This window comes from Acanthisitta chloris, unplaced genomic scaffold (assembly GCF_000695815.1).
Source record: "Acanthisitta chloris isolate BGI_N310 unplaced genomic scaffold, ASM69581v1 scaffold25662, whole genome shotgun sequence".
Lineage (NCBI taxonomy): Eukaryota > Metazoa > Chordata > Aves > Passeriformes > Acanthisittidae > Acanthisitta > Acanthisitta chloris.
Window position 1 is genome coordinate 1 of NW_008662541.1, and position 24,051 is coordinate 24,051.

The 24,051-nt window shown below is 42.4% G+C and overlaps 1 protein-coding gene across 1 annotated transcript in view; it reads left to right on the forward strand.

Annotated features, from left to right (window-relative positions):
• Nucleotides 1–604: 604 nt before the first annotated feature.
• Nucleotides 605–24,051, forward strand: part of LOC103798390 (microtubule-associated tumor suppressor candidate 2-like) — a 27,975-nt gene continuing 4,528 nt past the window's right edge. Inside the window, exons 1-7 of the mRNA XM_009070645.1 lie at nucleotides 605–634; nucleotides 6,228–6,294; nucleotides 12,515–12,729; nucleotides 17,075–17,180; nucleotides 18,965–19,038; nucleotides 20,508–20,606; nucleotides 22,012–22,131. Coding sequence (XP_009068893.1) covers nucleotides 605–634; nucleotides 6,228–6,294; nucleotides 12,515–12,729; nucleotides 17,075–17,180; nucleotides 18,965–19,038; nucleotides 20,508–20,606; nucleotides 22,012–22,131 — 711 coding nt within the window. The remainder of the gene's footprint in view (nucleotides 635–6,227; nucleotides 6,295–12,514; nucleotides 12,730–17,074; nucleotides 17,181–18,964; nucleotides 19,039–20,507; nucleotides 20,607–22,011; nucleotides 22,132–24,051) is intronic.

Consider the following 24,051-nt stretch of genomic DNA (forward strand, 5'->3'; position numbering starts at 1 on the left):
CGGTCCTGCCGGGATGGGCAAATGCTGCTCCACGTGTTTTCCCCCCGCTCGGTGCGAGGATGAGACGGTACTTTCGCCTCTTTTTATCCTTTAAGGAAAGGGAAGAAAGGTAGCCGCGATAGAGCCTGTGCTGCTGCTTCTCGCTGGCGCGGGTGGCTTGTGCACATCCCGAGTGGAGGTGAGGGGAACGGTGCTCGGCTTGTTTACAGCGTGCTGAATTCCCCTTCACCCGGGACAGGTCTAACTGTCCCTTTCTCATGCACTGCAGTGCCTTACGTAAGTCTGTCCTGCAGTCTCAATGTAAGGGTTGAATGCTCCTGAAACCAGGAGGGACCGCTGGCATCTGCTGTAGCAACAGTCCGCTTGGTATCTTGCTCTGCTGTTCATACATTTTTAATAGCCGTGTGGAGTACAAGGAAACTTGCACAGAGTTTTGAAGTTCGAAGAGAGATTATTCATCCTCTAGCTGTTCTAAGGTTTTACCTCTCTAACAATCCTCCTCTGACAGAGGATTGATCCTCCAATCTAGAAGTGAAACAAGACAGAACTACCTGTTTTCTTATGTCTGGGTGAATCTAAAGCCAACAAATTCCCAGGCACCAAAATGGGTCTTGCAAAAACCGCCAGTGCAGAGGTAAGTACATAGCTACAGGTACCAGGAAAACAGCATGTGCAAGAGACATTTCTAACACATTGCTTTTCATGCTATTCTTGTGGAAATTTGCCTGGATATTAAGTATGTACAGAAGAGTGAAAGAATGAGCATATGCATTTAATTTGCTTAATAGACAATATCTTGGCAGAAACACGTTTGTGCCATATATTTAATTAGTTTGGCTTTTTTAAAAATTCATATACTCTGTCTAATGAAAAACAGATAGTGTCTCCCATTTACCTAATAATGTATTCAAATATGACTTGAGATATGCTACTAACCAGGTTAAGAACAAATGTGTGTCTAATATAAAACTTATCAAAGTGCAGTCACTAGGAGATGTCTAGGTGCTTGTAAATTTTAACCTAAGGAGTGTTATGGGGGGAGATTACTTGACAGCTAGCATGATTGAAACAGCAGTGTTAAAACACCTCTTTTTTGAAGGAAGACTGTAGATAATTTTGAACATCTGCTGCAGTGGATTTCAGTTATTGCTTCTACAAGTATCATCTGAAATATTTATTGGTACAAGAGAATTCCCAGTGTATATGATTCTCTTTCTAATTATAATGTAAGACCTTGCCACAGGGAAGTCTGAATAAAGCACAACAATGACTAAGCAACATTTGCAGGTCAGTATGTTTTTTACCTTTTTTAAAAAATATTGGAAAGCTTTGGATACAGAGAAGCTATTTTGGAGGAGCAGTTTTAATAACAAGTGCCACAGAGCATTTTTAGGAGGTGTTGTAGAGAACTGATAAATGTTGTGGAGACACTGTACATACATTTGGACCTTAGAATACAAGCAAGCATGTCAGTTTGGCAGTGTGGAGAGAAATGTTGATTTGGGAAGGTAACTCCAGGCTCCTGTGTTTACTTTCTAGCTGCAGTTGACTTCTTATGAGGGTCTTGGCAATTTTCTGATGTTCCTTGCCTGCTCTGACCCATTTCCATTTGTATGATGTACCTATTGTTAAAAAGCACCTAGAGGTTTAATTTATTAGCATTTCTAATTAATTAGTATCACTCAGGTAGTTTGTAGCTCTCAAAGGAGAGAGACTCTAAGGAAAACCTTAACTCTGCCTCCTCCTCCCATGACTTTTCCTGGTCCAAAGTAAAATCTTGACCTGGCTCCCTGATGATGTCTCCTTGAGGATATCTACCTGTCACCAGAAGCTCCATGCAACTGAAGCAGAGCCTTTCATAGAATAGTAGAATAGTTTGGATTGGAAGGGACCTTCAAAGCTCATCTTAGACCACTGCAAGCAGCAGGGACATCTTCAATGAGATCAGGTTGCTCAGACCCCTGTTCAGCCTCTGCCCCTAAGCCTTCATCACTGCTTCCCTTCTTAATCTGTTCAGAGAACACCAGCATCTTGCCCATCTTCAGACCCATATTATGGTTTCTTTTACCAGGCTATTTTTCTAGGTCCTCAAATGCAGTTTTGAGGATTCTGCTGGTTTTTTTCTGCACTACACTGCTAAGTTTTGGCTCCTGTTATTTAATGGTACTAATTCCTCTTTTCATCCTACATCCCTGCCTACCTGCCTGACTAGCTGCCAGGTTTCCTGGAGCTGCTTGGATCTTGAACTAATATAAATCATGCCTCAGTCTATCCTTAGGGTGTTCTGAGTTGAATGGAAAATACACAAGTGCCATTCTCAGTGTCTCTTTCACTTGCTGAAATGCAGTCCAACATCAAGCCTTTCACAGAAGAGATATTGAGAGGTCTGTATGTTATAAAGCTGATGACAGGAGTAAGAGTTACTACTGTGTCTCCTGTTCAACAGAGCAGTAGTTTAAGCACAGAACAAACATATCATTCTGCCTGTTATTTTCTACTTTTCTTTCTGTCTGAGGAAATGAGGCATATTCCAGACACAAGACTTTATGTTGTAGAGTTCAGGAATGAAAAGGAAGTTTTTCTTCATCCCCATCATGAGTGTAATTTTATTTTATGAAAATTACTTCAGTATCAGAGTAATTTCTTGGAATGCAGCCAACAGAAGACCTTTGTCATCATTTTTTCAAGAAGTAATGAAATACATCATTCATTAAAAGTACATGAAAAATAAATGCAGCATTTTAATTTGTACAAAACCCACTGTTTTGGTTTCACATTTTTGCCAGAAAAAAATGAATTCCAAATTAAATTGATGCAATTTTTGTTTCTCCCTTGCCATTTAACTGCTGTACTGAAATGCTGGATATTTGTACAATCTTCTTACAGTGTCTCTGACCTTTTCACCTACTAGAAACGGCTGTGTTGCTCGTATGGTTGCTGAACCTTTTTAATTCTAAGATGATTTTGGCCCTTGGTCACTCACCCTCAATGGCTCAACTCCAACCAGTGCCCTAGTAGAGACCCCTACAAAGCTTCTTTGATATGCTGAGCCTGTTAAACACAAAACTCTTGGGAGGGCAGCTGCTTGCCCTGTCTTCTCCTCCAAATACTTTGTTGAGATAAATATTAATGAAGACTGATGGAGTCTTCATTAATCCTGTTAATTTGTTTTCTTATGCATTTGTTTAGGGGAATTTTTCCTTGTGCGCTTGTGAATTTTCAAATTGCTTTGATGTTTTGACATGGGATATATGTGAGTCTCAGCACTGAACATTATAAAGTCAGAGCCAGTTTTGCTTTACTGTAATGTTTGGTTTCCTTAGCACTGGCATTCCCAGTTCCCTGGCCACACTGACAGTGAAGTGCTGGTTATCTGCAGAGCCACACAGATGATAATAACAAGGGGCTTTTTCATTTTGCATTGCTGTCGTGTTTACACTGTTGTAGGAACATGTGTAGTCCAAACCTATCATGTTACACTGACATTGCAGCAACAGAAGATGTCAGGGCTTTGTAAGTCCAGGAGACCCATGGGGCTGATACGATGATTAGCCAAAACTGCACCTTGCCTCTCTTGCAGAAGGGGAAGATAAGGACTCGTGTACTTTTTGCTGTCTAGAAAAACCCTCTGAGAAAGAGGGACTGCTTGATGCCTTGGCACTGAGGACAACCCTTGCACATCTGACCTCCCAGCAGACATAAATATGAGGTCCCAAAAAGCACACAGAAAGTTCTAACCAAAATAAAATACAATGCAAGAAATATTGTCAGGACAGTCAAATGACAGTGAAGTCACCTGAGCTGTGCCAATACCAGCTCTCAAGGTAGCCCCAGGGGCTGCTTTGGAAGTCACAGCCTCAGCATAGTGGGAGGCAAACATGAGGCCTGCTGTCCTGGTGGGTTGGTGTCCATGCAGGAGCTTGAGCTATGGGCCAGCATTTTTAAGCTGGCACCATGGTGATTCTCCACATTTTTGAAGAGGATTCCACCGACAAGTGTCCTTAAGGGTAGGACAAACCTTACCTAAGATAAAACATAATGTAAAAAAATTAAGTCTGTAATATTTCTTATGGGGGATCAAATTTTTAAAACCTTTTTTTTTTCCTAGGATGTAATTTTTTATTTGCTTTTATTTTTCTTTGTGTAAATAGAATCGTAACAATCCCATTGTGTTCTACTTATCTGTAGGTGCTGGTAATAATTTGTGCAGAACTCCCTTGCTTTAAACAGCTTTTGTTTCAAAGAGTGGGAGCTGGTAATTTGAGTGGGTGCTTCCCATCTCCAGTATATCCCTATACACACACCTTCAAGGACACCAGTCCTGGCAATCTGTCAAGAACACTCCTTAAAATGACTCCAGTGAGTTAAACAGACAGTATGGGCAGATGCAGTGGTATTATCTAAAAGGAGAAACCTTATCTCTGTAAGACTCCTGATTTGGGAATTTATATGAAGAGATCTGTTTATTTAACATACCAGGCTGTTTTTATCTGGACCTTTTTATTTTTGTCATAATTTTTTCCTAATTAGAAAAAAAAGCAACAACCCACACACAAAACAGCCCACATCATTTTATGCAGCCCCTAATGCAGTTGGTCAGGACTGGGCATTCTGCAGTCCTGGCACACAGCCCCCTATGCATTACTCAGCAGGGATGGAGCTGACTGTTTGGAGGAGCCCAGCCTTGTGTTCCTGGCTTCTTCCCGTAACTGAGTTACAAAGATACCCACATCATCCAAATCTCCTCAGGCGCCCAGGGCTCTAAAATCATCTTGCTTTATCACTGTGTTTACAGCAAACTTTCCAGAAAGTGTATCCCTTGGATCTGGTGGAAAACATCTCAAAGGGGCAGTATATAAGGGATTCATTTAAATTCCTGATTCCATTATTCTGGTATTGCCAAAAAATCAAGTTGTTGCTTTATTTCTCATAACAGAGTTAAAAATTAGGTGCAGGAAAAATAAACAGAAACATTAAGCACTGAGATACTGTTTTTTCCACTTTCATTTTAGTAAGATAGAAGTAATTTGCTATCCTATCTGCCATGTATCCTGTTGCCAAGCTAATCCTTTCTGTGCCCTAGATTTTTATTAGCCTTGCTTGCTTATTGATGAAAGATTTTGTTTCCAGGGCTCCTTTTAATTCAATTTACTACTGCACTGCCTTTTCTCTTGAATATGATTTTTCTGTAATGTCCTTTAAAGATTCTTGACTTTTCTAACCTGGGACGTATTTATAGTAACCTGATCTAGTTTTCCTCATCATTAGTGATCTTCCCAGCTGGATATGTTCCTTTGTCTTCTTCCTAATATGATTCAGGATACATCCCAATTTTAAGTGCCTGTATGACTGAACCATTGTGCTGGGATTTATTGTACTAAGTCAAACTCCAATAGATTTTCCTAAGAATTTTCTTTGTCAGTTTGCACAGCACTCATCAAATATCTGCTGTCAAAGTCCTTGGATTTTAGTAATAACACCTTAGCATTGCTAATGTAAATATGGTTTCATTTTCCTTTAGCCAACTCATCTGTTTTAATTCCATAAGTATTCAGATTTCATTTGAGACTAGTCAAGGAAAGGAGCTCTTGTTCTTTACAGATAATAAAATCACAGAAATAAACATGGAAATGGGCATGAACAGCAGGTTGTTAGTGGTGTCTGTATGGGTATGCTCACCATGCCTAGAATGGTGTGAGTACAGTATACTGTTCTGAAAATTTGACTGTGTGAGCATATTCTTATGTTTGGAGGTGGTTAAATGTAGGCATAAGTAGATGAAAGTATTTTAACAGAATTAATAAATCCATCTTCTACATGGAGTCCAGTCATAAATGGTATAGAGTTCGACCCAAGAGTTGGACTTGATGATCCTCGAGGGTCCCTTCCAGCTCTGAAGATTCTGTGATTCTGTGACCACAAAATGATAAAAAATACAAATGTCATTTTAGACACATAGGAGTAAATAGAGTATTCTGTTCTGTCCTGTGCACATGGGTGTTTGTATATGTATTCACAGATATACAAGGTATTTGTAGCCACTGAGCTGTGGCTCCAAAGCTTCATTTAAAAAAATGAATGAATTCATTATAAATTCACTCCCCTCCCCTAAAAAAAAATAATCCAAGGAATCAATCTAATCTGCTTTACTAAATGAACATGTGAAAGTGCTTATCTGGGATAAACCTGGGGACTATACATTTTTGTCTCTCTTTCTCCTTAAACAGAATGAAAATGCCCTTGCGAAAATAAAGGAGTTAGGAGTCGAGCTTGCAAAGATCAGGGATGAAGTTGGTAAGTAGTACAAGAAAAGTAGCAACAAAGTGATTTTGTCACTTTACACAAAAGAATTACTATTATTACCTGTGACCTGATCCTGGGGAACTTGCACACATTTGATGAAGTGTCTTCTGAAGCCCAGTGGCAAGGGATTTTGTTTGTGGCTTTACAGGAAACCATGATTTTACCTCTTTGCTGTGGAGCTGGCTCCATCACCACACATACTGGAGCTAGTTGTGCATCATCTTTACAAGACAAATTGTTCTTCATAAATCCATAGCTTCCATTCTCAAACATCAACACTGCCAAGCAAAAGCATACTGTGATGAGAAGTGGGAACTTGGGACCATTGAGGTGCACAGTAACTAGGAATGCATTGCCTGCTTATGAACGTGTGCATGTTTTGCAGTCCAGCTACAAACTGAAGAACTTGCTTATTAATATCTCTAAAGTCTCTTCTTGGTTGAAAGACAGCGAGACTAGCATGTCCCATTTGGTCTGTGTATTCCCTGTGTATCTGCATGCACCTCTTTTCCTCTTTGGTTTATATCTAGGCAGGATAGACCAGGGAAGTGTAAAGTCATTGCAAGTTCTGAGAGAGAAGATGGGCTTTTGCTCTGGCTTCAGTCAACAGGCTGAGTTCTTTGGGTCTTAAATCTCCCCAGAAGTAGAGTGATATTGGGTTCATCTACCCCAGGGCAAATGGAGAGGAAGACCACTGGGACAGGGGACATCCTGCTAACAAAAGGGTACTGTTGGAACCACTGATGACTGGAGCTATGAATAGGGAAGACCTCTGAGCTTTCTCTTCATGTGGGAGCCCAGTTGCTGTGTCACACATTAAGCACAGATTGTACCGTGTGGCTGGAGGGTGACTTGGCTGGAAAAGGGAGGCTCAGGCCAAACCCCTGTGAGATGGGCAGAACTGCAGATCCAACCTGTGCTTCATCTTCTCCTTGTCTATGACAAAGCACTTCAGAAAAGCTGAACACAGCCCTTTTCTGGCACCCAACAGCTTGTGCTCCCTGCTGTGATCCTCTGAAATTTTTTGGCTGATTGTCATTTCATAGAGTTTAATTGTCTCTGTGGCCAATGTATACTGCAGCAATAGGAAAACAGTGTTTCCAGCGATTGCCACTGGTGCATTCTTTAGACAGGGCACATCTGAAGCTCTCTGTTCAATACCCACTTCTCATTTGAAAGCCCTACTTCAGACTAGCAGGTTGGGTTTGCTCATTTTCATGAGTGCTTTCTAAGTGGCAGTGGCATGGGAAGGAAAGAGAGGTTCAGTACTGAAGATATAGAGATTTGCTTCCATTTACTCCATGTTTGTACAGCTGAAGTGAATACAAATCCCTGGTGGTTTTGCTGGATAACTTTGCCAAGGATGTAACTGCCTGCTTGTTTGGGGGTCACAGAGCAGCATGTTCAGTAACAGGAGATCACTGCACGGCCTGCCCTTGCCATTGCCCTTGCACACGCAGCAACAGACACCTCCTCTGCTTAAAACTGAGTCCTGATGGTGTAAGACAGTGTTGGTAAGAACCCCATATATTCCAGAAAAGCAGTCTGAGATGTACTGCTTCAAAAGAGAGAGAAGTTGTAGAGATGTATGAGATTTCTTTCTCAGAAAGGGGAAAGGTGGTGTGAGATAGTCCTTTCCTCAGTGGTCCTGTGGGCATGTGTACTGGAGAGGAGCCATCACAGGCCATCTCTTCCTGAGCAAGCCACCACTCTGAGAGACACTGAGATGCTGAGCAGAGGCTGTTTAGGAATGACACAGGTGGCTGATCATTTGTTTGGTGGAGGTAATCCTCTTTGTACAATCCTGAGACTCAACGTGCCCAGGTAGAAGGACTCCCAGTAGGGATGAACAAAAAGGTGAACATGTGCAGGGGATGTGAAAAAATGCATCAGCAGTACAGTTCCTAGTATATATCCATACGTATGAAGGACAAATATCTCTGGTTTTTAGTGTACATAAAAAAATGCTGGACAGTCTGTTTTCCATTGGTATAAAATTATAAAATTAAATTTTTCAAAACAACCAATGTTTCAAATCTGTGGAGAAGGTGAAATGGCAAACACCATGTGCATGAGAGTGTTTCTCATCAGTTCATTTTTCTGCTGTCTCTAAAGCACTTTGAGATGGATTTGTGAGTGCTGCTGGAGACATGCAACTCACCTGTACTATGGGAGGGTTATTTTGATCTCACCTCACCTGTATGTTGTACAATACTGTACAAGATTTATGCAAATAAAGAATGAAACAGTCATTTATGTGACAACAGAAATCAAAGGTGATTCTATGAAGAAATTTGAGGGGAAATCTAAGAGCATTTTGACTACAACCAAGTTGTATTTCTAACTTGTCTGGCACTTTGTTAAGTATTTTAAAATAACCATTCCACTTAAACAGCATGAGTGTTGGTCAGAAATTCCTGATTTGTCATGTGTAAATTCACTGTGTCAGACTCACTGATGCAAGTGCTTGGATGAATCAGTAAAATAAGGCTGGACTAGCCAGGGTTGATAGAGGCAGTGTGTCCAACATCTAGCTGTTTAGGCAATAGCTGTAACTCAGAGTTACAATTTAGGTGCTGGACATGCTTGGTTTTGAAAGCACACAGTCTCTGTTAGCTTCAACAGAAACTGCAGGATTCTGCTATACAAAGCAATGACACTGAAAGGTAAAATCCACTGTTCAGAAAAGTCAGAATACATCTTTAAAGAAATCTCTTTTGGTAAATAAAACCACTGCTGAAGCAATAGCAGTGATGGAGCATGTGTAAAATAGCTTAGGGAGACCTGCTTCCCTCTGGAGCTAGGCAAAATATTTACATTCAGGTAACACTGTCCACTATTACCCCAGCACTGCTGTGAAAGTTTCACACCTCGTCTGAAACCAGCATGGGTGAAACAGGAAAGTGATTCTCCCATCCCAGTCCTGGGGAGGAATGTGGCCTCTATAAACGCTGAGGGACCTGTTATTTTAAGCAATAAGATTTGCTCATGTATTTTGCTAGAAATAGCAAGGCTAGAAAAACATGACAAGCAATCGTTCTACGCTCAAGACGCCAATCTTCATAAATTATAAATATATGCACTTTTCAGCTGCAACACCGAGTCTCCTGAAATAAAGAGGCACTGAATACCAGCTGTTTCCCTTCAAACTAATGGAAATTAAATGTCAGAATTACCTGCTCCTTTGCTGTCAGACCAATGACATGTGAAGTGAGTTGAGGAGAGGTATGAAGATGCATGAAAAGCCTAGATGAAGGAAAGACAATTAGATATTAAGTTTAAAATTTGTATTATCAAAATTCACAAGAGTCTGGAAGCCAAAGCCTGTGTGTCATCTTCTCCTGAATATGCCTCCCAGTCAGAGGACCCTTAACCTGAGAGTGGTGGCTGTGACTTGTCTATGAATCGGGATCAGGAAGAAGAGTCTCAATGGCAAAGAGCCCATTTCTCATGTCAGAAGCAGACAGTCCCTCTATGGGGCCACAAGACATGAGCCCCCCTTTGCCCACAAGAGTTGCCCTCCTGAATGCAAAATGCCAGGGCTGGGGAGGCTGGGCTGAGGCTCAGACTGGGTGAGTGTGCATGGAGTCAGTCTAGTAATGACATCTACCTTTCCCTCACCTTCCCAGCCCAGCCTAAAATGGGTTTTGCTCATCTTGCACACTGTAAAAGCCACCTGGTGCTCAGGGAGTGGGGAGCCAATGGTATCTGGTCTCATTTAACCCAGCACACTGTCATCCTGGGAAATGCCACATTATGTCAGAGTCATTTCCAGCCAGTAAGCAGCAATGTGGATACCTACAGAGAAGGAAAAAGAAAACAAGGGTGTAACTCTTCATGATAGCAGCCAATAGTAGATGTGCTCTGCTTGTCTTCTTCCATGTCAATAACACACTTATGTAACTTTTCTCAGTGATTTGTTTTTTCTTCACCAGAACCAACCACTGAAGCCACAGCTGATTCATCACTGGCTCCAGCATGGCAGGCTCTCCCATGTTGGGTCCAGCTCCCCAGGAGGGTAGGAGAGCTGTAGACCCTTGGGTTGCTTGAATGTTGCCTTCTGGTACACCTGTTCCAGTAGAGCCAGGCCCAAAAGTCCATCTCCCTACTAAGAAGAGATTCAGTTTTTCCTTACCACTTCAGTCCTTGGTCTCATTTGAATTAGTTTGGAACTTATGAGATCAGTCCTTCTCATTAGAGGTGTTTGATAGTCAGTGTAGGGCAAATTTCCTGGGCAATGGCCTGCAATAATATTGTGGGGTATGTGGGGAACACGCCATGCAAGCACACTTTCCCTGCATTCCTCTTCCCTTCACTGCACATCTGCATCAGGTTTGATTTGTGAATAGTTTTGTGTTTCAGGTTACAGGAAGTGTTTCAAATGGACTTTCTTTTGGTTAGAGCATGTTGTTTCATTGTCCAGCCCTCTGTGTGAGCTGGGTAATCTCATTAGAGAGGCTGGAGAGAGATAGGGTTCATTACAGCTCCAATTTAGAGCTTGAGTAAGTTTGAATTCTACTGAAGACAGAGCTGCAAGCGTAACCCCTCCTGCTCTGGGATTGCTTTGCATGCCAAAGAAAATTAAAAAGCAAAAAGCAGGAGAGAGGGTTTAGAGCTATATTTCAGGCTGCCAGGAGACAAGACATTCCAACTAATGACCATATAAATTGTGCCGTTCCATTTTGAGTATGAAGCAGGTAGGAAAGCTTTCTATGTGCTGCTGCTGAGGTGCTAAGCTCACTGGTTTGCTCTCTTTCTGTAAGGAGCAGAGTTTGAAAGGGACACAAGAGGCCTTCTTAGTGCTCCAGAAAACATCAGGATCAGAACAGAACCCCAGTAGTGTTTATGTGTCTGGACGTACTAAGCAAGTCTGGATATTGGTGTCCAATAAATGTGGATGCAGAGCCCTAAACAGGGTAAAAAGTAGCTATGTGGGGAAGGGAAGGGTTAGCCTGGGTGCCTAAACTACCTCACATGGGTGCATCTAACATGAACTGTGGAGACAGCCGGAATAACCTTGACAAATTGTTGCTATGCTGGAAAAAAATGAGCACAGCCTGATACCATAGTGGAAAGAGACAGGAAAACATGGTGGAGGACAGAAGGAGTGCAGGCAGGATGTTGAGCAAATATATGGTCTTAGGATAAATATGTTTTTGAAGCATTCAGCAAGGAGGCAGCTGCTTCCAGTCCATTGATTTACAATGCCATACAGGTCTGTGCATGGCACATACATTTTGAAAGGCAAAGAAAGGATATCTATACAGACAGTATATTGAAAAGCTGATCACTTTCTAAACCAGCTATGAGTCTAAATAAGAGAGAAGATCTAGCGGTGCCTTCAGAAACCCATCTCTTCTTCCTTAGTGTTCTGAATGTTATGGTCATGATGATTTTAATCACTTCTTGCCTGTTAGATCTTTGCAACTGAGCAAACTTGCTCTCTAAATGTAGTCTGGGTGATCTTGTCCAAATCACATAATTTGTGCTCTCTGATTCCATGAAGCACACAAGATAGTGGTTTGAATATCAAAATATTCGAAGCAGGTGTACATTAATGGATTTGAGTGGTCCTTAAAGGACCTGGTGTGAAAGACAGGTTTATGGGGTAAGCAGATTCTAGCAGCTGGGAAATGAGATACATCTCCTTCTCCTGGTCTAGTGGTCAATCATGCCCATTGCATAATGTGCGCACAATGCTCAAGAGCCCAGGTAGCTTCTGCCTTCCTGGTGTATCACTGGAAGTGGGGACTTAGCCAAGGCTGTGGCTTGAGAGAAGGAAATAAAAATCTTGTATCCCAGTTCAAAGGCTTTTTGTGTCAAGCTACTGTCTCCCATGCTGTTTCCTGTGTCCAAGAGCAAGTAAAAGCCCCAAAGCCTCAGTTTGTGGACCCAAGACTGTGCTGACCAGTAGACATCCAGTCACTCTGCAGGTCCATGGAGTTCCCTTCTTTTTTTTAATTATGAATGTTATTATTATTGTTATTATTATTCAGATCCCAGTTTTGCATAGGCTTTTGCATAGTCTACAGGTGCCTCTATTTAAACAAATGCTTGTGTGTGTATGTGTGTGAGAGAGTGGGACAGAGAGAGAAGTGGCAGCATGAACTTGTTGCTAGATTCATGGGAGTCAGCGTTGTACAAACAGGTCTGATGCCACTGTTTGGTCCTGAGCAGTTCAGAGCCTGACTGTATGGTCTTGTCTCCACAGACCTCAACACGGCAAGATGGAAGAAACTACTGAATGAGAAGGAGGAGCTGGAGAGGCGCTTTGAGGAGGAGGGGAAGCAGCTCCGCAGGCAGCAGCAGGAGGAGATGCAGGCGTTGGAGCAGCGACTGCAGGAGGAGTACAACACGAAGAAGGAGAGCCTGCAGGAGCAGCACAGGCTGCAGCTGGAGGAAGCCAAATTGCAGCATCAGGATCAGGTCAGTCTCCACCTGTTGCCTTTGAAGAGTGGTCCATGCTAGTCCTGAGTGGATACAGGTAATGAAATACATCGAGTGCGCCAACATGAAGACACTGATAATGAACTGATGAATGGAAAAATGTATTCCTGACAATCTTTACTGCTGTTTCTCCCTATTAGTCTTATTGTTATTTCCACATAGTAGTCCATTACATTGGCACATCTTGCCTTCTCATGCTTCTAGTTATTTTACAATACAAATATTAAGATTAGCTCTTCTGTCTACACATACTTGCTCTGCAACCCACCTATTCTAATCAATTTCTATGAAACCAAGGGTTAACAAGACTCTGCCCAACACATATAAGACCAGCAGATCCATGCCCCTCATTATTTACAATGCTAAAGGGCGGCACAGTAAAGTGATAGCACTCATGCAACACATGCAGCTTAAACATCAAGGAGGTGATCTGTTTGCGTCCCCTGAGTTCTTATTCACCATTCAGTGTAATCCATGAGGCTGTATGTCCCAAGTATTTCTCCTCACTTTTCTTTCAGTATGTAGGTAGGAGTACTCTCATGAGCAGCTACTTAAGTCCTATTTTTAATAGCCAGAATGAACAAACACTGTAACTCACCTATAGGCACCTCTCACATGGTGGCAGAACATCCTTTACCTGGCCTTTTCTCATTTTACCTTCAGTGGGCAGTGGATACAGTTCTGACTTATCCAGCTGCATCTCTTACCCATTACCCAACACCACAGTTCCTAAGGGTTTTTCTCACATGAGTAGCTGCCACACTCAGATGCACTCTGTAATCTGTGCCATCAGGTTTTGGCATGCTGCAGCCCTTACTGCCATGGGTATGCCACCCAGATACCTGATGCAGCACAAGGGCCTCTCATCTGCAAATTATGAGCCCAGCCAACAGATCCCCTGTTTGCCAGCATTTTGCCCAGGGAAAGGGGGTAGCCTGCACCAAGCTCATGGGAGAGGACAGCACCGACACAGCACAGCAGAGACAGCAGCGCACTGTCTTTTAGGTCAAAACTACTGCCTGTATTTGATGTACTGTAAAACACTCCTGGAATGGGAATGGGAACTCCTGGGAATTGTCCTTACCCACACTTCAGGCAGACAGGTTTGTTGGACAGACACACCTCATCCCAGCCTGTGCCACAGAGTGCCTGTTGCCCTGGGTACTGCTGTGCAATTTGGTTTGATTTTTCAGTGGAGTGGTGTGAAGGACTCCTGCTGGATTTCACCTGTTTTAATTGCTTTGCTGGCTAGGTGTTACTGATTTGCAGGCTTGTAACATGCAACACAAAGGCTTTATGTGACAGGGCTGTTTTGTCCTGGACATACTACCTTTTTCTGTTAGTGCATTGGTTTTTCAAAGGTGTATTAGAAGGTGCTATTAAATAGGCTTTCATGTTCTAAACCAGATTTTTCAAAATATTTCTCTGTAAATGGTTAGAACCTGTGCTAAGCCATGTCTTTTGGTTCTTATTTCAGTTTATGCAAGTTGGTTTTCTTGCAATGCCCTTCAGATTTTCTGCTTTGCTTTCTGATATGAAGGAGGGATGGTGTTCCCAAAAGCCATGGCAATTTTTTTCCTTTCACTGTGTCAGCATGTTGGCCTGCCTGGTAGAAGATATTGGCTCTAGCTGCAAGGCTTGCCTCTCCTGGATCACCAGGCATCAGCATTTGTGAAGGAATTTGTTCTGCGATTTAATTTTTTGCTGATAGTTTATGGCTTAGCTCTGCTGCTCTTTGAAGTGTTTCTGCAAGCTCCCAGGACCACAAGAACAGATGTTGATTCCACTCCTCTCAAGCTGATCAGTGCAAGAAAGGGTGATACAGGTCACCATAGGACTTGACTAGAAGTATGGGTATTTTTTCAATGTTCTCACTATTGTGGTTCTATTCTTCACCACAGAGAAGCATTGGAAACACATCTTTTCCTCTGTGGGGCAAATAGTTCTTTCTCCTCCATCCCTTTGGTTTGCTCCAGTGCTCCGTGTTCCCTAGTTACTGAAGAAAACACAAACATTCCTCTCCACTGCTTTGAAAGGGCTGCTGTGACCCTAATATCTCAGAGTTTTAGCCAGTCTTTTCAATCCATAGTTAAGTTAGCATCTTATGATGAGTTTTATCAGGTTTTCCCTTTGAATTCCTACTCCGCTGTGCACCTGTCCTGTGTCAAGCATGTTTGGATCAGAGGAGGCTGGTGGGCCATGTTGGCTGGAAAGCTGCTCACCAACAATGTTTCTTGGCAAAGGAAAAGGAACTCTTACACTGTACATGAGACAAGTCTTTTCCTTGAGTTGCCCATCTGTGTGGGAGGATTTGAACTTGCAGTCGTGAAGGCAATAACAGTAGCAAAATCCTTTTGACCATGGATCTGCATGTATTTCTGTATCCATGCATGTAATTTGGAAGTTAGTATCTCACTTTCATGGTTTGCAGTCACAACTTAGTCTTGCATGCTGTATTGATGTAGTCATTGTCTAGTTTGCCATCAGATAGCTGTCGTATCTCAGAATACACAGTTGTCAGATTTTGGCGGTTCGGCTGGCTCTGAGGAGGTAGCAGAGCATGAGAGCTAAACTCCTAAACTGATCTTGTGTGCCAGTGCATTCTCATATCTCCTTGAAGTTAAGGGCAAAATTGCAAAGTAAAGGCTGCAATCTGGCTTGCCAGTGTTTCTCACTTGAGCTGCTCCACTCAAGCTGTTTTGTCCAGCAGTTTATTGAACTTCTCCCACTAGAACCTCCTCTTGATTTTACTTTATTACGCCTTAAAAATTCCACCTGTGATACTTTCTATAGCCTGAAATAAACATGGCTTCTGTTAAGTGAGTTGATCAAGAGTAGGTTAGTAGCAAAGTTGGAATTAGTATCCAAGAGATCTGCTTCCCAGTGCCAAGTCAACTATCTGACATGAAAAATTTCAGACAGGTCATGCTGGAAGATTAAAAAGAGTCATTTGGGATGTGGATATGAAACACACAGAAGACAGAAAAATCCCTACAGATCATTTGGGACATATTTAATTGGCTTTATAGATAAATAACCTGCCAAGGATAGTGGCAGCGAGAGTAGATCCCTTCACCTCCTGAGGATTGTTGGAGTTGAGCATAATCATTCCTATGGGGTGATGCTCAGCTGAAAAGCAATTAGAGTATGAATAAAGACTTAAGCAAGTGCAAGGTAAAGAACATGGCAATGCTCATGGGGTTTCAGCTCACAGACATAATACACAAGGATATCATGCTCTGGGAGAAGTCAGGCCCTTGTCCCATTAGTAGCCCACTGAGTCATCTCTCCCCCCCTTCCTCTGCTCTGTCATGCAATGTATCAGCAGGCTGAGTCCCCATTATTTTGCAAACTGTTCTTCACCACTGAGGAGTTTCCCACATTATTATGAAAATTACTCTGGATAATTTTAAATTCCATGTTAAATGCCTAACTTTCATTCTAAGAGCATGCTTTCTCCTGTATGGTTGGAAATTTTGCATCTGGTAGGTTACATGTGTTTGGCAGTTAAAAGCAATGAAATAACATTTATATCAATCAAGGCAAACAGGTGCAGTAAGTTTACACCATTATTTAATGTAACAGTGAGCAAAAAAAAGCTGTTAAGAGTCAAGTCACCTTGCAATAAACAGCTGTTTCATTGTAAAAGTAAATAGTTTGATCCTCTGCTTTGCCAGATATCATAGATAATATTGTGCTAAATGTAGGGAATAAGATCAGTGCGGTTTCAAATCCCAGTAAAGCTAACTGATGCATTACATTCAGAAACTGCTCTGGACTACTGACTTAATCTTGATCACCACTTCTCACTGTATTTTGTTTAATGATGCATATCAAAAGACCATCATTAGGGATCTGGCTGTGCCTAGCCAAGTCTAGTAACAAACAAAACCCAAACCCACTGGGTGCACTGGAACACAGGTTGCCTGCAGACCTCTTCCAACTGCATTCCCCCACTCCCGTGATGGCTTTGGGCTGTGAGGTCATTAATATATTTTAGATTTATAGAATATTGAGATTTCTGAACATTTCTTAAATGGTTTGTTTGCCTAAGGACTTTCTGACCTTTTCCTTTCTTATGTACTTCTTTATCCCCGTTAAGTTAAAGAACAAAAATACTATCAGCAGTGACTACATGCTACCACTCAAGGCATCAACATGCCTGTTTCCTAAAGAATAAAACTGGCTTAGGTGCTGGAAGTGTCACGCTCAGTAGTTCCCTTTACTATTTTCAGCTCACTGGACCTCTCTTAGCAATGGCTTGTCAGTGTGCCACAGCATATCTAATCATGTGTCCATGTCTCCTTCACTGTCATTGGAACAGGTGGAAGATATCACAGCTGTACATGAAGCTGCAGTGTTACAGCTGGAAAATAACCACATAGTTGCCATTACAGTACTGCAGGATGAGAATGATTGCAAGATTCAAGGTAAGCCAAAGACAACCTAACAGCTACACAGCTATTTCAGAGCAGGAATTAGTGCTGTAGTGAGACTGTGCAAGCCTGGATTTGCTTCCACCAGAGCAGATGATACAGAAAATTTGTGTTGGTCTAGTGCTTTCATGTAGGGTGGACCACCAAGTTCATACTAGGACAAAGGGAGAACTCTCTGCAGTGTGTATAGCATCTAACTTTGACCTGAGATTATCTGAGAGGGGTCTCTGGGTCAAAGATAAGGATTTCTTTATGGGTTGCTGAAAATAGAGTCCAAATTCCACCTCACTTCACACACATACTTTTCTCAAGAGCCTAATCCTTGGGTGATCAGGAGGCTAGAGCTCATTGGACATCTCTGAATTTAGGTGCTTAAATGCCTACACTGCTTGTAAAAACAAGTCTCATCATTTTCAGTAGCAAATGCCTGGCCATGCTGAGCAGACTAAAGCCACACACTTGTGCAAACCTACACCTCAGCACTGTAATATTTATTTTGTGTTACAGTTTTGCCATGGGATTTGATGCTGCTGACAGAGCTGTTTCCTCCCTACCAGTTCAGTACCTAAACACATGCCTTTGTGCATGCTTTAGCTGAGATTTAACAGTTATCTGTACAATCTCCCTCTTTTCTTTTTTTAAATGTAAGCATGAGGGTCTACTTTTTAAATACCTCTAGTAGGTTTTCCCACATTTCCCAAACCGAGCCATGTTGCTTAGCTGTGCATCGTGTCAATTAGAGACAGTCTAGAGCATAATGTGAACGGAGGTCAGTCTATTTGCCTCTCCCATAGGCAGAGAAGGTATCTAGCATACCATTTTAAAATTAATATATGAGATTTTGAAAACAATTAAATAAAAAGCTGTTTCTTGCCTGAAGATGTTCTTATCTTTCCTTTTGTTTTGGTATTTTCTGGTAATAAAATTTAGCTGTGGTTTATCAAGGCTCTGGTGGCCAAAGTTTGTGCTCCCTGCTCCTGGTGCGGGTATGAACTGCCCTCCTGTGCCTGGAAAAGGCACTGCAGCAGCTGCAGATGGTATTGCTGCTGTTACTGCGGCTGGTGAGCAGGGCTTAGAAGGCAGAAACCCTTGGGCCTGGGGGTGAAGACACAAAAAATAGAGTGTACTAAAAAGATAGCTGCACTGAGTGACAGTTTGATGCCATTGGTTTAGAGATTAAACTTTATTTTACTTTGGTTATTAAACTTTCGGTTATTATTAAGCCCAGGGTGAGTTATTCCAGTAGAGAAATGTTTAATCATGTAATATAAATACAGGAGTTTTTTTGTCTTTGGGCTCTATCAGTCTCACTTAATGGAATAAATCTCACAGCTCCTCTGCTGCTGCTTGAGAAGAAGCACTTGCATTTGCATTTTTGCATCTGAGGTTGTGGCCCCCCACTGTATCTCCCCAAAGAAACTGCAACCCAAGCTTTTAAATATATTTAATTTAAAAATCTTTGATCTGGAATAGTCATTCTGAACTGGCAAAGTGTCTGTTGTCAGACTGGCCCTTTTCGGGTCAGAGTCCCTGGGAATTGCGAGCAATTCTGAAAAATCAGAATCTGGTCACATAGTGATATCTGCAACCAGTGAAAGATCAGGAAATCCTCAAAACAATTCACCTAAGGTCACAGACTATATTGCTACCAGTTTCCTACTCCACCTCCATAACCTAAAATTGCAGCCCAAATTGCACTTTGCTCACAACGTGTGTACTCTCAGACTCTGGTTTGCTGAACTTCACTTAGCAATGTCATGTGTGTGTATCTTCCTCAGAACTGAATACTGCTCACAAACTGGAAAAGGCACAATTAGAAGAGAATTTTGAAAAACTGCGACTGTCACTCCAGGTTAGCAGTTTCTTTATTTCTCATCCCTGTAATGATGCATTGGAGCAGCTGATGGGGTAGAACACCAGGCTGTTGCTTCTTACCAGCTATAGTACCTCTTGTCCTCTGGCTGTCCAAACTGGGACCTAGCAGCAAACCTTCAGGTTTTATCCTCACCCTAGTCTGGTTCAGAAGAGAGGGCAAACCTAAATGAATAAAAAGTTATCTGGATAAAGCAAGAAATGTCCTTTTGATCCTGGTGGCTGCTGGCAAATTTGAGCCCTTCCCTGCATAGTGCAGAGGGCTCTGGCACCTGTGGCAGCTGTGAGCATCACCTTGTCTACATGGTACCCCCCAGCAGGCACCCCCAGCTCTCAGAAACACTGACCCCTTCTTGCCTGGCCCTGTGCCTGTGCTATAAACTCTTCCCTGCTGCATGAATGTAGGAGAGCCAGTCCCATGCTGTAGACACATCTCCAGTCCCACGGGAGGGCAATGCAATCCCTGATGTGGGTTGCCCCAGGGCTGGCCCTGCTGTGCAGCCAGGCTATGGCTGGCCAGGGTCAGCCCTGCACATCACATCTCTCACATCCCACTATGCAACACCAAGCTCAAGATCGTCTTGGCTTTTTCAATTCCTCCATGCTGTTCCCACCCTCTAGATGAAGAAATCCCAAGGAGCGGAGGGCAAGAGTGTGCCCCAGTGATACATGCTAAGTTTGGAAAACTTGTGTGAACAAGTAAAGACACCATAGCAAATAATGCAAGCCCTGTTTGATTTCATAGGCAGAGATGAATCAGTTTTTAAAACCCCTAGCTAGCACATACTGTTGCATGCAGCAGCTGTCACTGCCTCCCTCATGCTGCTGTGACAGCTCAAGGCATGTCAGCAGTTTTGCAATAAGCGCTGATGTAATGTTACAGCCAAGAAATCACAACTATGAAAGACAAGAATACCAATTTCACAGCAACTGTGGCTTTTACAGATGTTGTGTAGACAGTGGTACAGAAATGCCTGGTAACAGAAACATGATTGCTTAAGATAACATGTTCCAGTGCACAGCTCTGAGATGAAATGATGATCATGTGAAGTCCATGCCTCTAATTCATCATTTCTTGTTACCAAGTTAAAAGCCTATAAAGGCAAAAGAAGCAGGGGTGGGGTATCTACTGCCTCATTCAGACTTCAGGGACTGCACAATCATGCGTGTGATATAAATGCCAGCTCTCCTAAGGAAGAACATGTTCATTCTCATCCAGCACAAGGTGATAGGGTGATTTAGCATGAAAAACTAGTAAGCTAGTGCCAGCCAGTGTCAGCCAGCTGCAGGTGTTGCAGGGATTTTGTGACACCCTGAGGTTTATCAAGGGGCCTTACATAAAGAAGTACCACCTTGCAGCTTCCCTTGTAGTTTCACAGATTGACTTGTATGAATGTAAGAGGGGTGATAACACAGTTGGTATGTTAATTGATGTGGTCTCTCCTCCAGGACCAGATAGACACCCTCACCTTCCAGAATCAATCTCTTAAGGCCAAAGCAGACCGGTTTGAAGAGGCTCTGAAGAAAAACACTGAGGAACAACTGAAGGTAGATGACAACTCTAACTATAAAATCATCAAGATACATGTTTCTAAGTATGATTCAAATCATGAGATTCAGTGAATAGCAATGGGAGCCTCACCCCATGGGGGGGGCAGGTCCCAATTGAGACCCCAAATATTGAGCTCTAAGGAGGAATCATAAGTCTTAGCTTAGGTACATCATTTTCTGATTTTGCTTCTTTTTCTTTATTCTTTCATCCAGCATTTGTAGCTGTGCTTCCAAATCATTTCATTAAATCTTGCCCAGTATGTCCTTACTGCTGTCTATTCTTATTTCCCTTTTTCCTCTCTTTCCTTTTTATCTTTTCACATTTAGGTTTCTTTTTTTTTTCTGTGCCTTCTGATCCAACTTCTTGTATGTTCTCTGTATTCCCTCATTTTTTTCTGGACTTTCAGGGACAGCCCAGTTGTACAAAGTATTTATTCAACTGCTGTCCGTTTGGGCCGTGCTGTTTATTTACAGTGTGTAAGTAAACACACACAGCAATTATTTATCTGAAATGAAATAACCCTCAAAAAGTGTTTTCTCTCAATTTGGAGCATTTCAGTGTGTTGACAGCACAACCCAGTGGGCAGCTGTATCAACATGACAGAGAGGACAGAATGAAAATAGTGGGGTGTGCAAGGGGGTCAGTGAGTTTTAGGTAAGAGAACTCCTTAGAAAAGGAGCACAAATGTCTAAAACAGGGTTGGACATGGGAAACAGGTAGCATCAGTCCCTTTCCACCACCACTGCAGTATTTAATTTACATGAATGGACAAATTCTGCTGTGTCACAGTGATGCTAATGCCTAGTACCACCCGGCAGTTCACTCGAGTGAGTGACACTGGGAAAAATCCAGAACAGCTTAAGTCAGTGACTGTATTTCATCAGTGTAATTCAGAGCACATATTTTGCCTGTGAGCTGAACCCTGGTATCCCCTACGTCCCTACTTCTGAAGTTCTTGAGCAGAGGGGGGAATTTTTTCCCACCAGATCTTACCTTTGTTAACAGGCACTACGATGCATTGGCAGACAGAACACTGTAGTTTTCACGTCCAACCCACTTGTCCAGTTTCCTGTTTCATGTTCATACTTTTCCCAAGCCAAAATCCCTGCAGAAGCAAAAAACACCTCATGTTGTTGCCAAGCTATGAGTAGGAATGAGGTTGCTGAATAACCTGGTATCCCATCCTTCTAGCCATGAGTCTGGTCAAACGAAAGGTACTCTCTGAGTACCTTTGTGTCGAGGAGACAGTATGAAGGTTCAGATGGGCTGCAGAGGACCAGATCCAGCTGGTTTTCATACCACTGAGACTCATAAACCACTTGAGTATACTAAGGAATCTTTCTCTTATGGCTGAAGACGTATTTATGGCTGACATATCCAAATCACTGATAAATTTCCTAGATTGTGAGAGCTCCATATCTGCACTTAGAAAAAGATCTGAAGAGCTTAAAACATGTTCTGGAAATGAAGAACCTTCAGATTCACCAACAGGAGAAGATGATTATGGAGCTAGAAAAACAGGTGCGTTGTCATTTTTCCTACAGAGGAGACATCAGAGATGTAATAAAGGAAAAGTTTGGTTACAGCAGATGAACTTAAGAGAGGTAAGTAAACACACGAGGCTGGGGAGGGCAAGTAGAGGAAGACTGAGCCATGGTGTTTCTTGCTGCTGCTCCTGCAGGCATTTAGGAAGCTGTGTATGAATTAGCAATATTCACCAAGCAATCACTAGTAAAGCTTACTCTAGGAGAGGTCTCTCCAATTCTCCAGTAATGCTTTTCTGTAGCCTACACTGTTTTCTTATCCTTTGCTCATGGTAGTCCCTAGTGAAGGACTCCCTAGCACACCATCAATTACATTTTTTGTTGGAAAGGGCATTCATTTTGTACAGCATAACCTGCTGTGACAGTAAAAGCACAGGCTGGTGATAGGATGAAGGAATACCTCAGCTGGGAGCCAGGGCAGCTGGTTCAGCACAGCATTCAGCAAGATTTGTTTCCATTTACGGGGAAATTTGAGAACTCTGATGATTCTTTTGCTGAACAGACGCTTGAGTAAGTGGATGTAGAGAAAAGTGCTTCTTTACAACTGAGGCTTGTTATCTGTGCTCCTTCCAATGCACTGCTCCTGGAGCTAAGCCAGCATCTGAAAACATGCACTGTAGTCTTATACTGGAAGAAATAATCCCAAACAACAGCCTATATAGTTCCTGGTCACTTAGCTGCTTTTGATAATAAACCACATATGAGCACACAGTCCTGTTCCTGCCCTGTATCACAGTAAAACATTGAGTCTACTGTGGTCCAAAGGCACAACTGCTTTCTGTTTAAAGATATACCTTTGTAAGTAGCAGAACATCTACAGGACATCTCCAAATGCTATGCAAAATGAGGTGTCTCACAAGGGAGCAAGAAGACATTTCAAATACAGGGTCAGGCATGGCTTCTTGGCTGCTGAAAGGGGGGCTGGAAATGAAGATGCCATAGCTACTACTTAGGAAGACTACTGAGGAAGCAGAGAGGACACCCATGATAGTGGGTCCTCTCTCAGAGCATTTCAAAACAGGGCCAGAATCCACATTCTGCTCTAACAAAATACACTGGGACAGGCCAGAATATGTGAGAATCAGGAGTATCCTTTACAATTGCCTGCATAGATTGGAAAATGCTACGTGAAACTGTTGTCCTCATCATGAAGTGTGAATTATTGCTAACTCCAGTACACAATATTTTGGTTCTTTATAAAAGGTTGGGAAATTCAATATCTGAGCTCACACAGAGATAGAGTTACCCTGTGCTGTCTTGTTTTCTTTCCAGTGTTGAATTCAGCAAAATTCAAACTGCTGGAAAACCAAGAACAAGTTCAAAGCTTGGAAAAAACAGGGCACCTGAGGCTTTAGAACATGCCTGTAAACATCTTACTGATATTCTAATACACTGCTATTGATATCCTCAAACTTTGCCCTTGAACTGTCCTGAATAAAAGCTGCCTATGCTTGGGATAGGATTCATTTCAATTAATTACAGCTTAAAGTTAAATGTCGAGTTTAAACCTGTCATTGAAGATGACATTGTGAGCAGGGGTGAGAATAGTCTCTAAAGGGCAGCCTACCTCCTGTGAATGCAGCAGCAGTCTGAGGCTGCTGCTGGGCATCATCTGCCCTGGTCGGTGACTTTCCTCCCCATAACTGAGGAATCATAATCCTAGAGGTTGGATGCCAGGCTCTTTTATCTGATGATGCTAGTTGATCTGGATGATGTACATCATACCACCTTGTACTCCTCCTTCATCACTGGACTGATGACTCATACCACAAAGCCCTTTCCATACTGGGCATCCACATGCTCCCCAGGTGCCACCAGCTCTCTGGCCAAGAACAATGGCTGGTAATGCTGGCTCCTTGGGGGATGAAAGTTATGGGGGCACCACTGAGGAAAACAT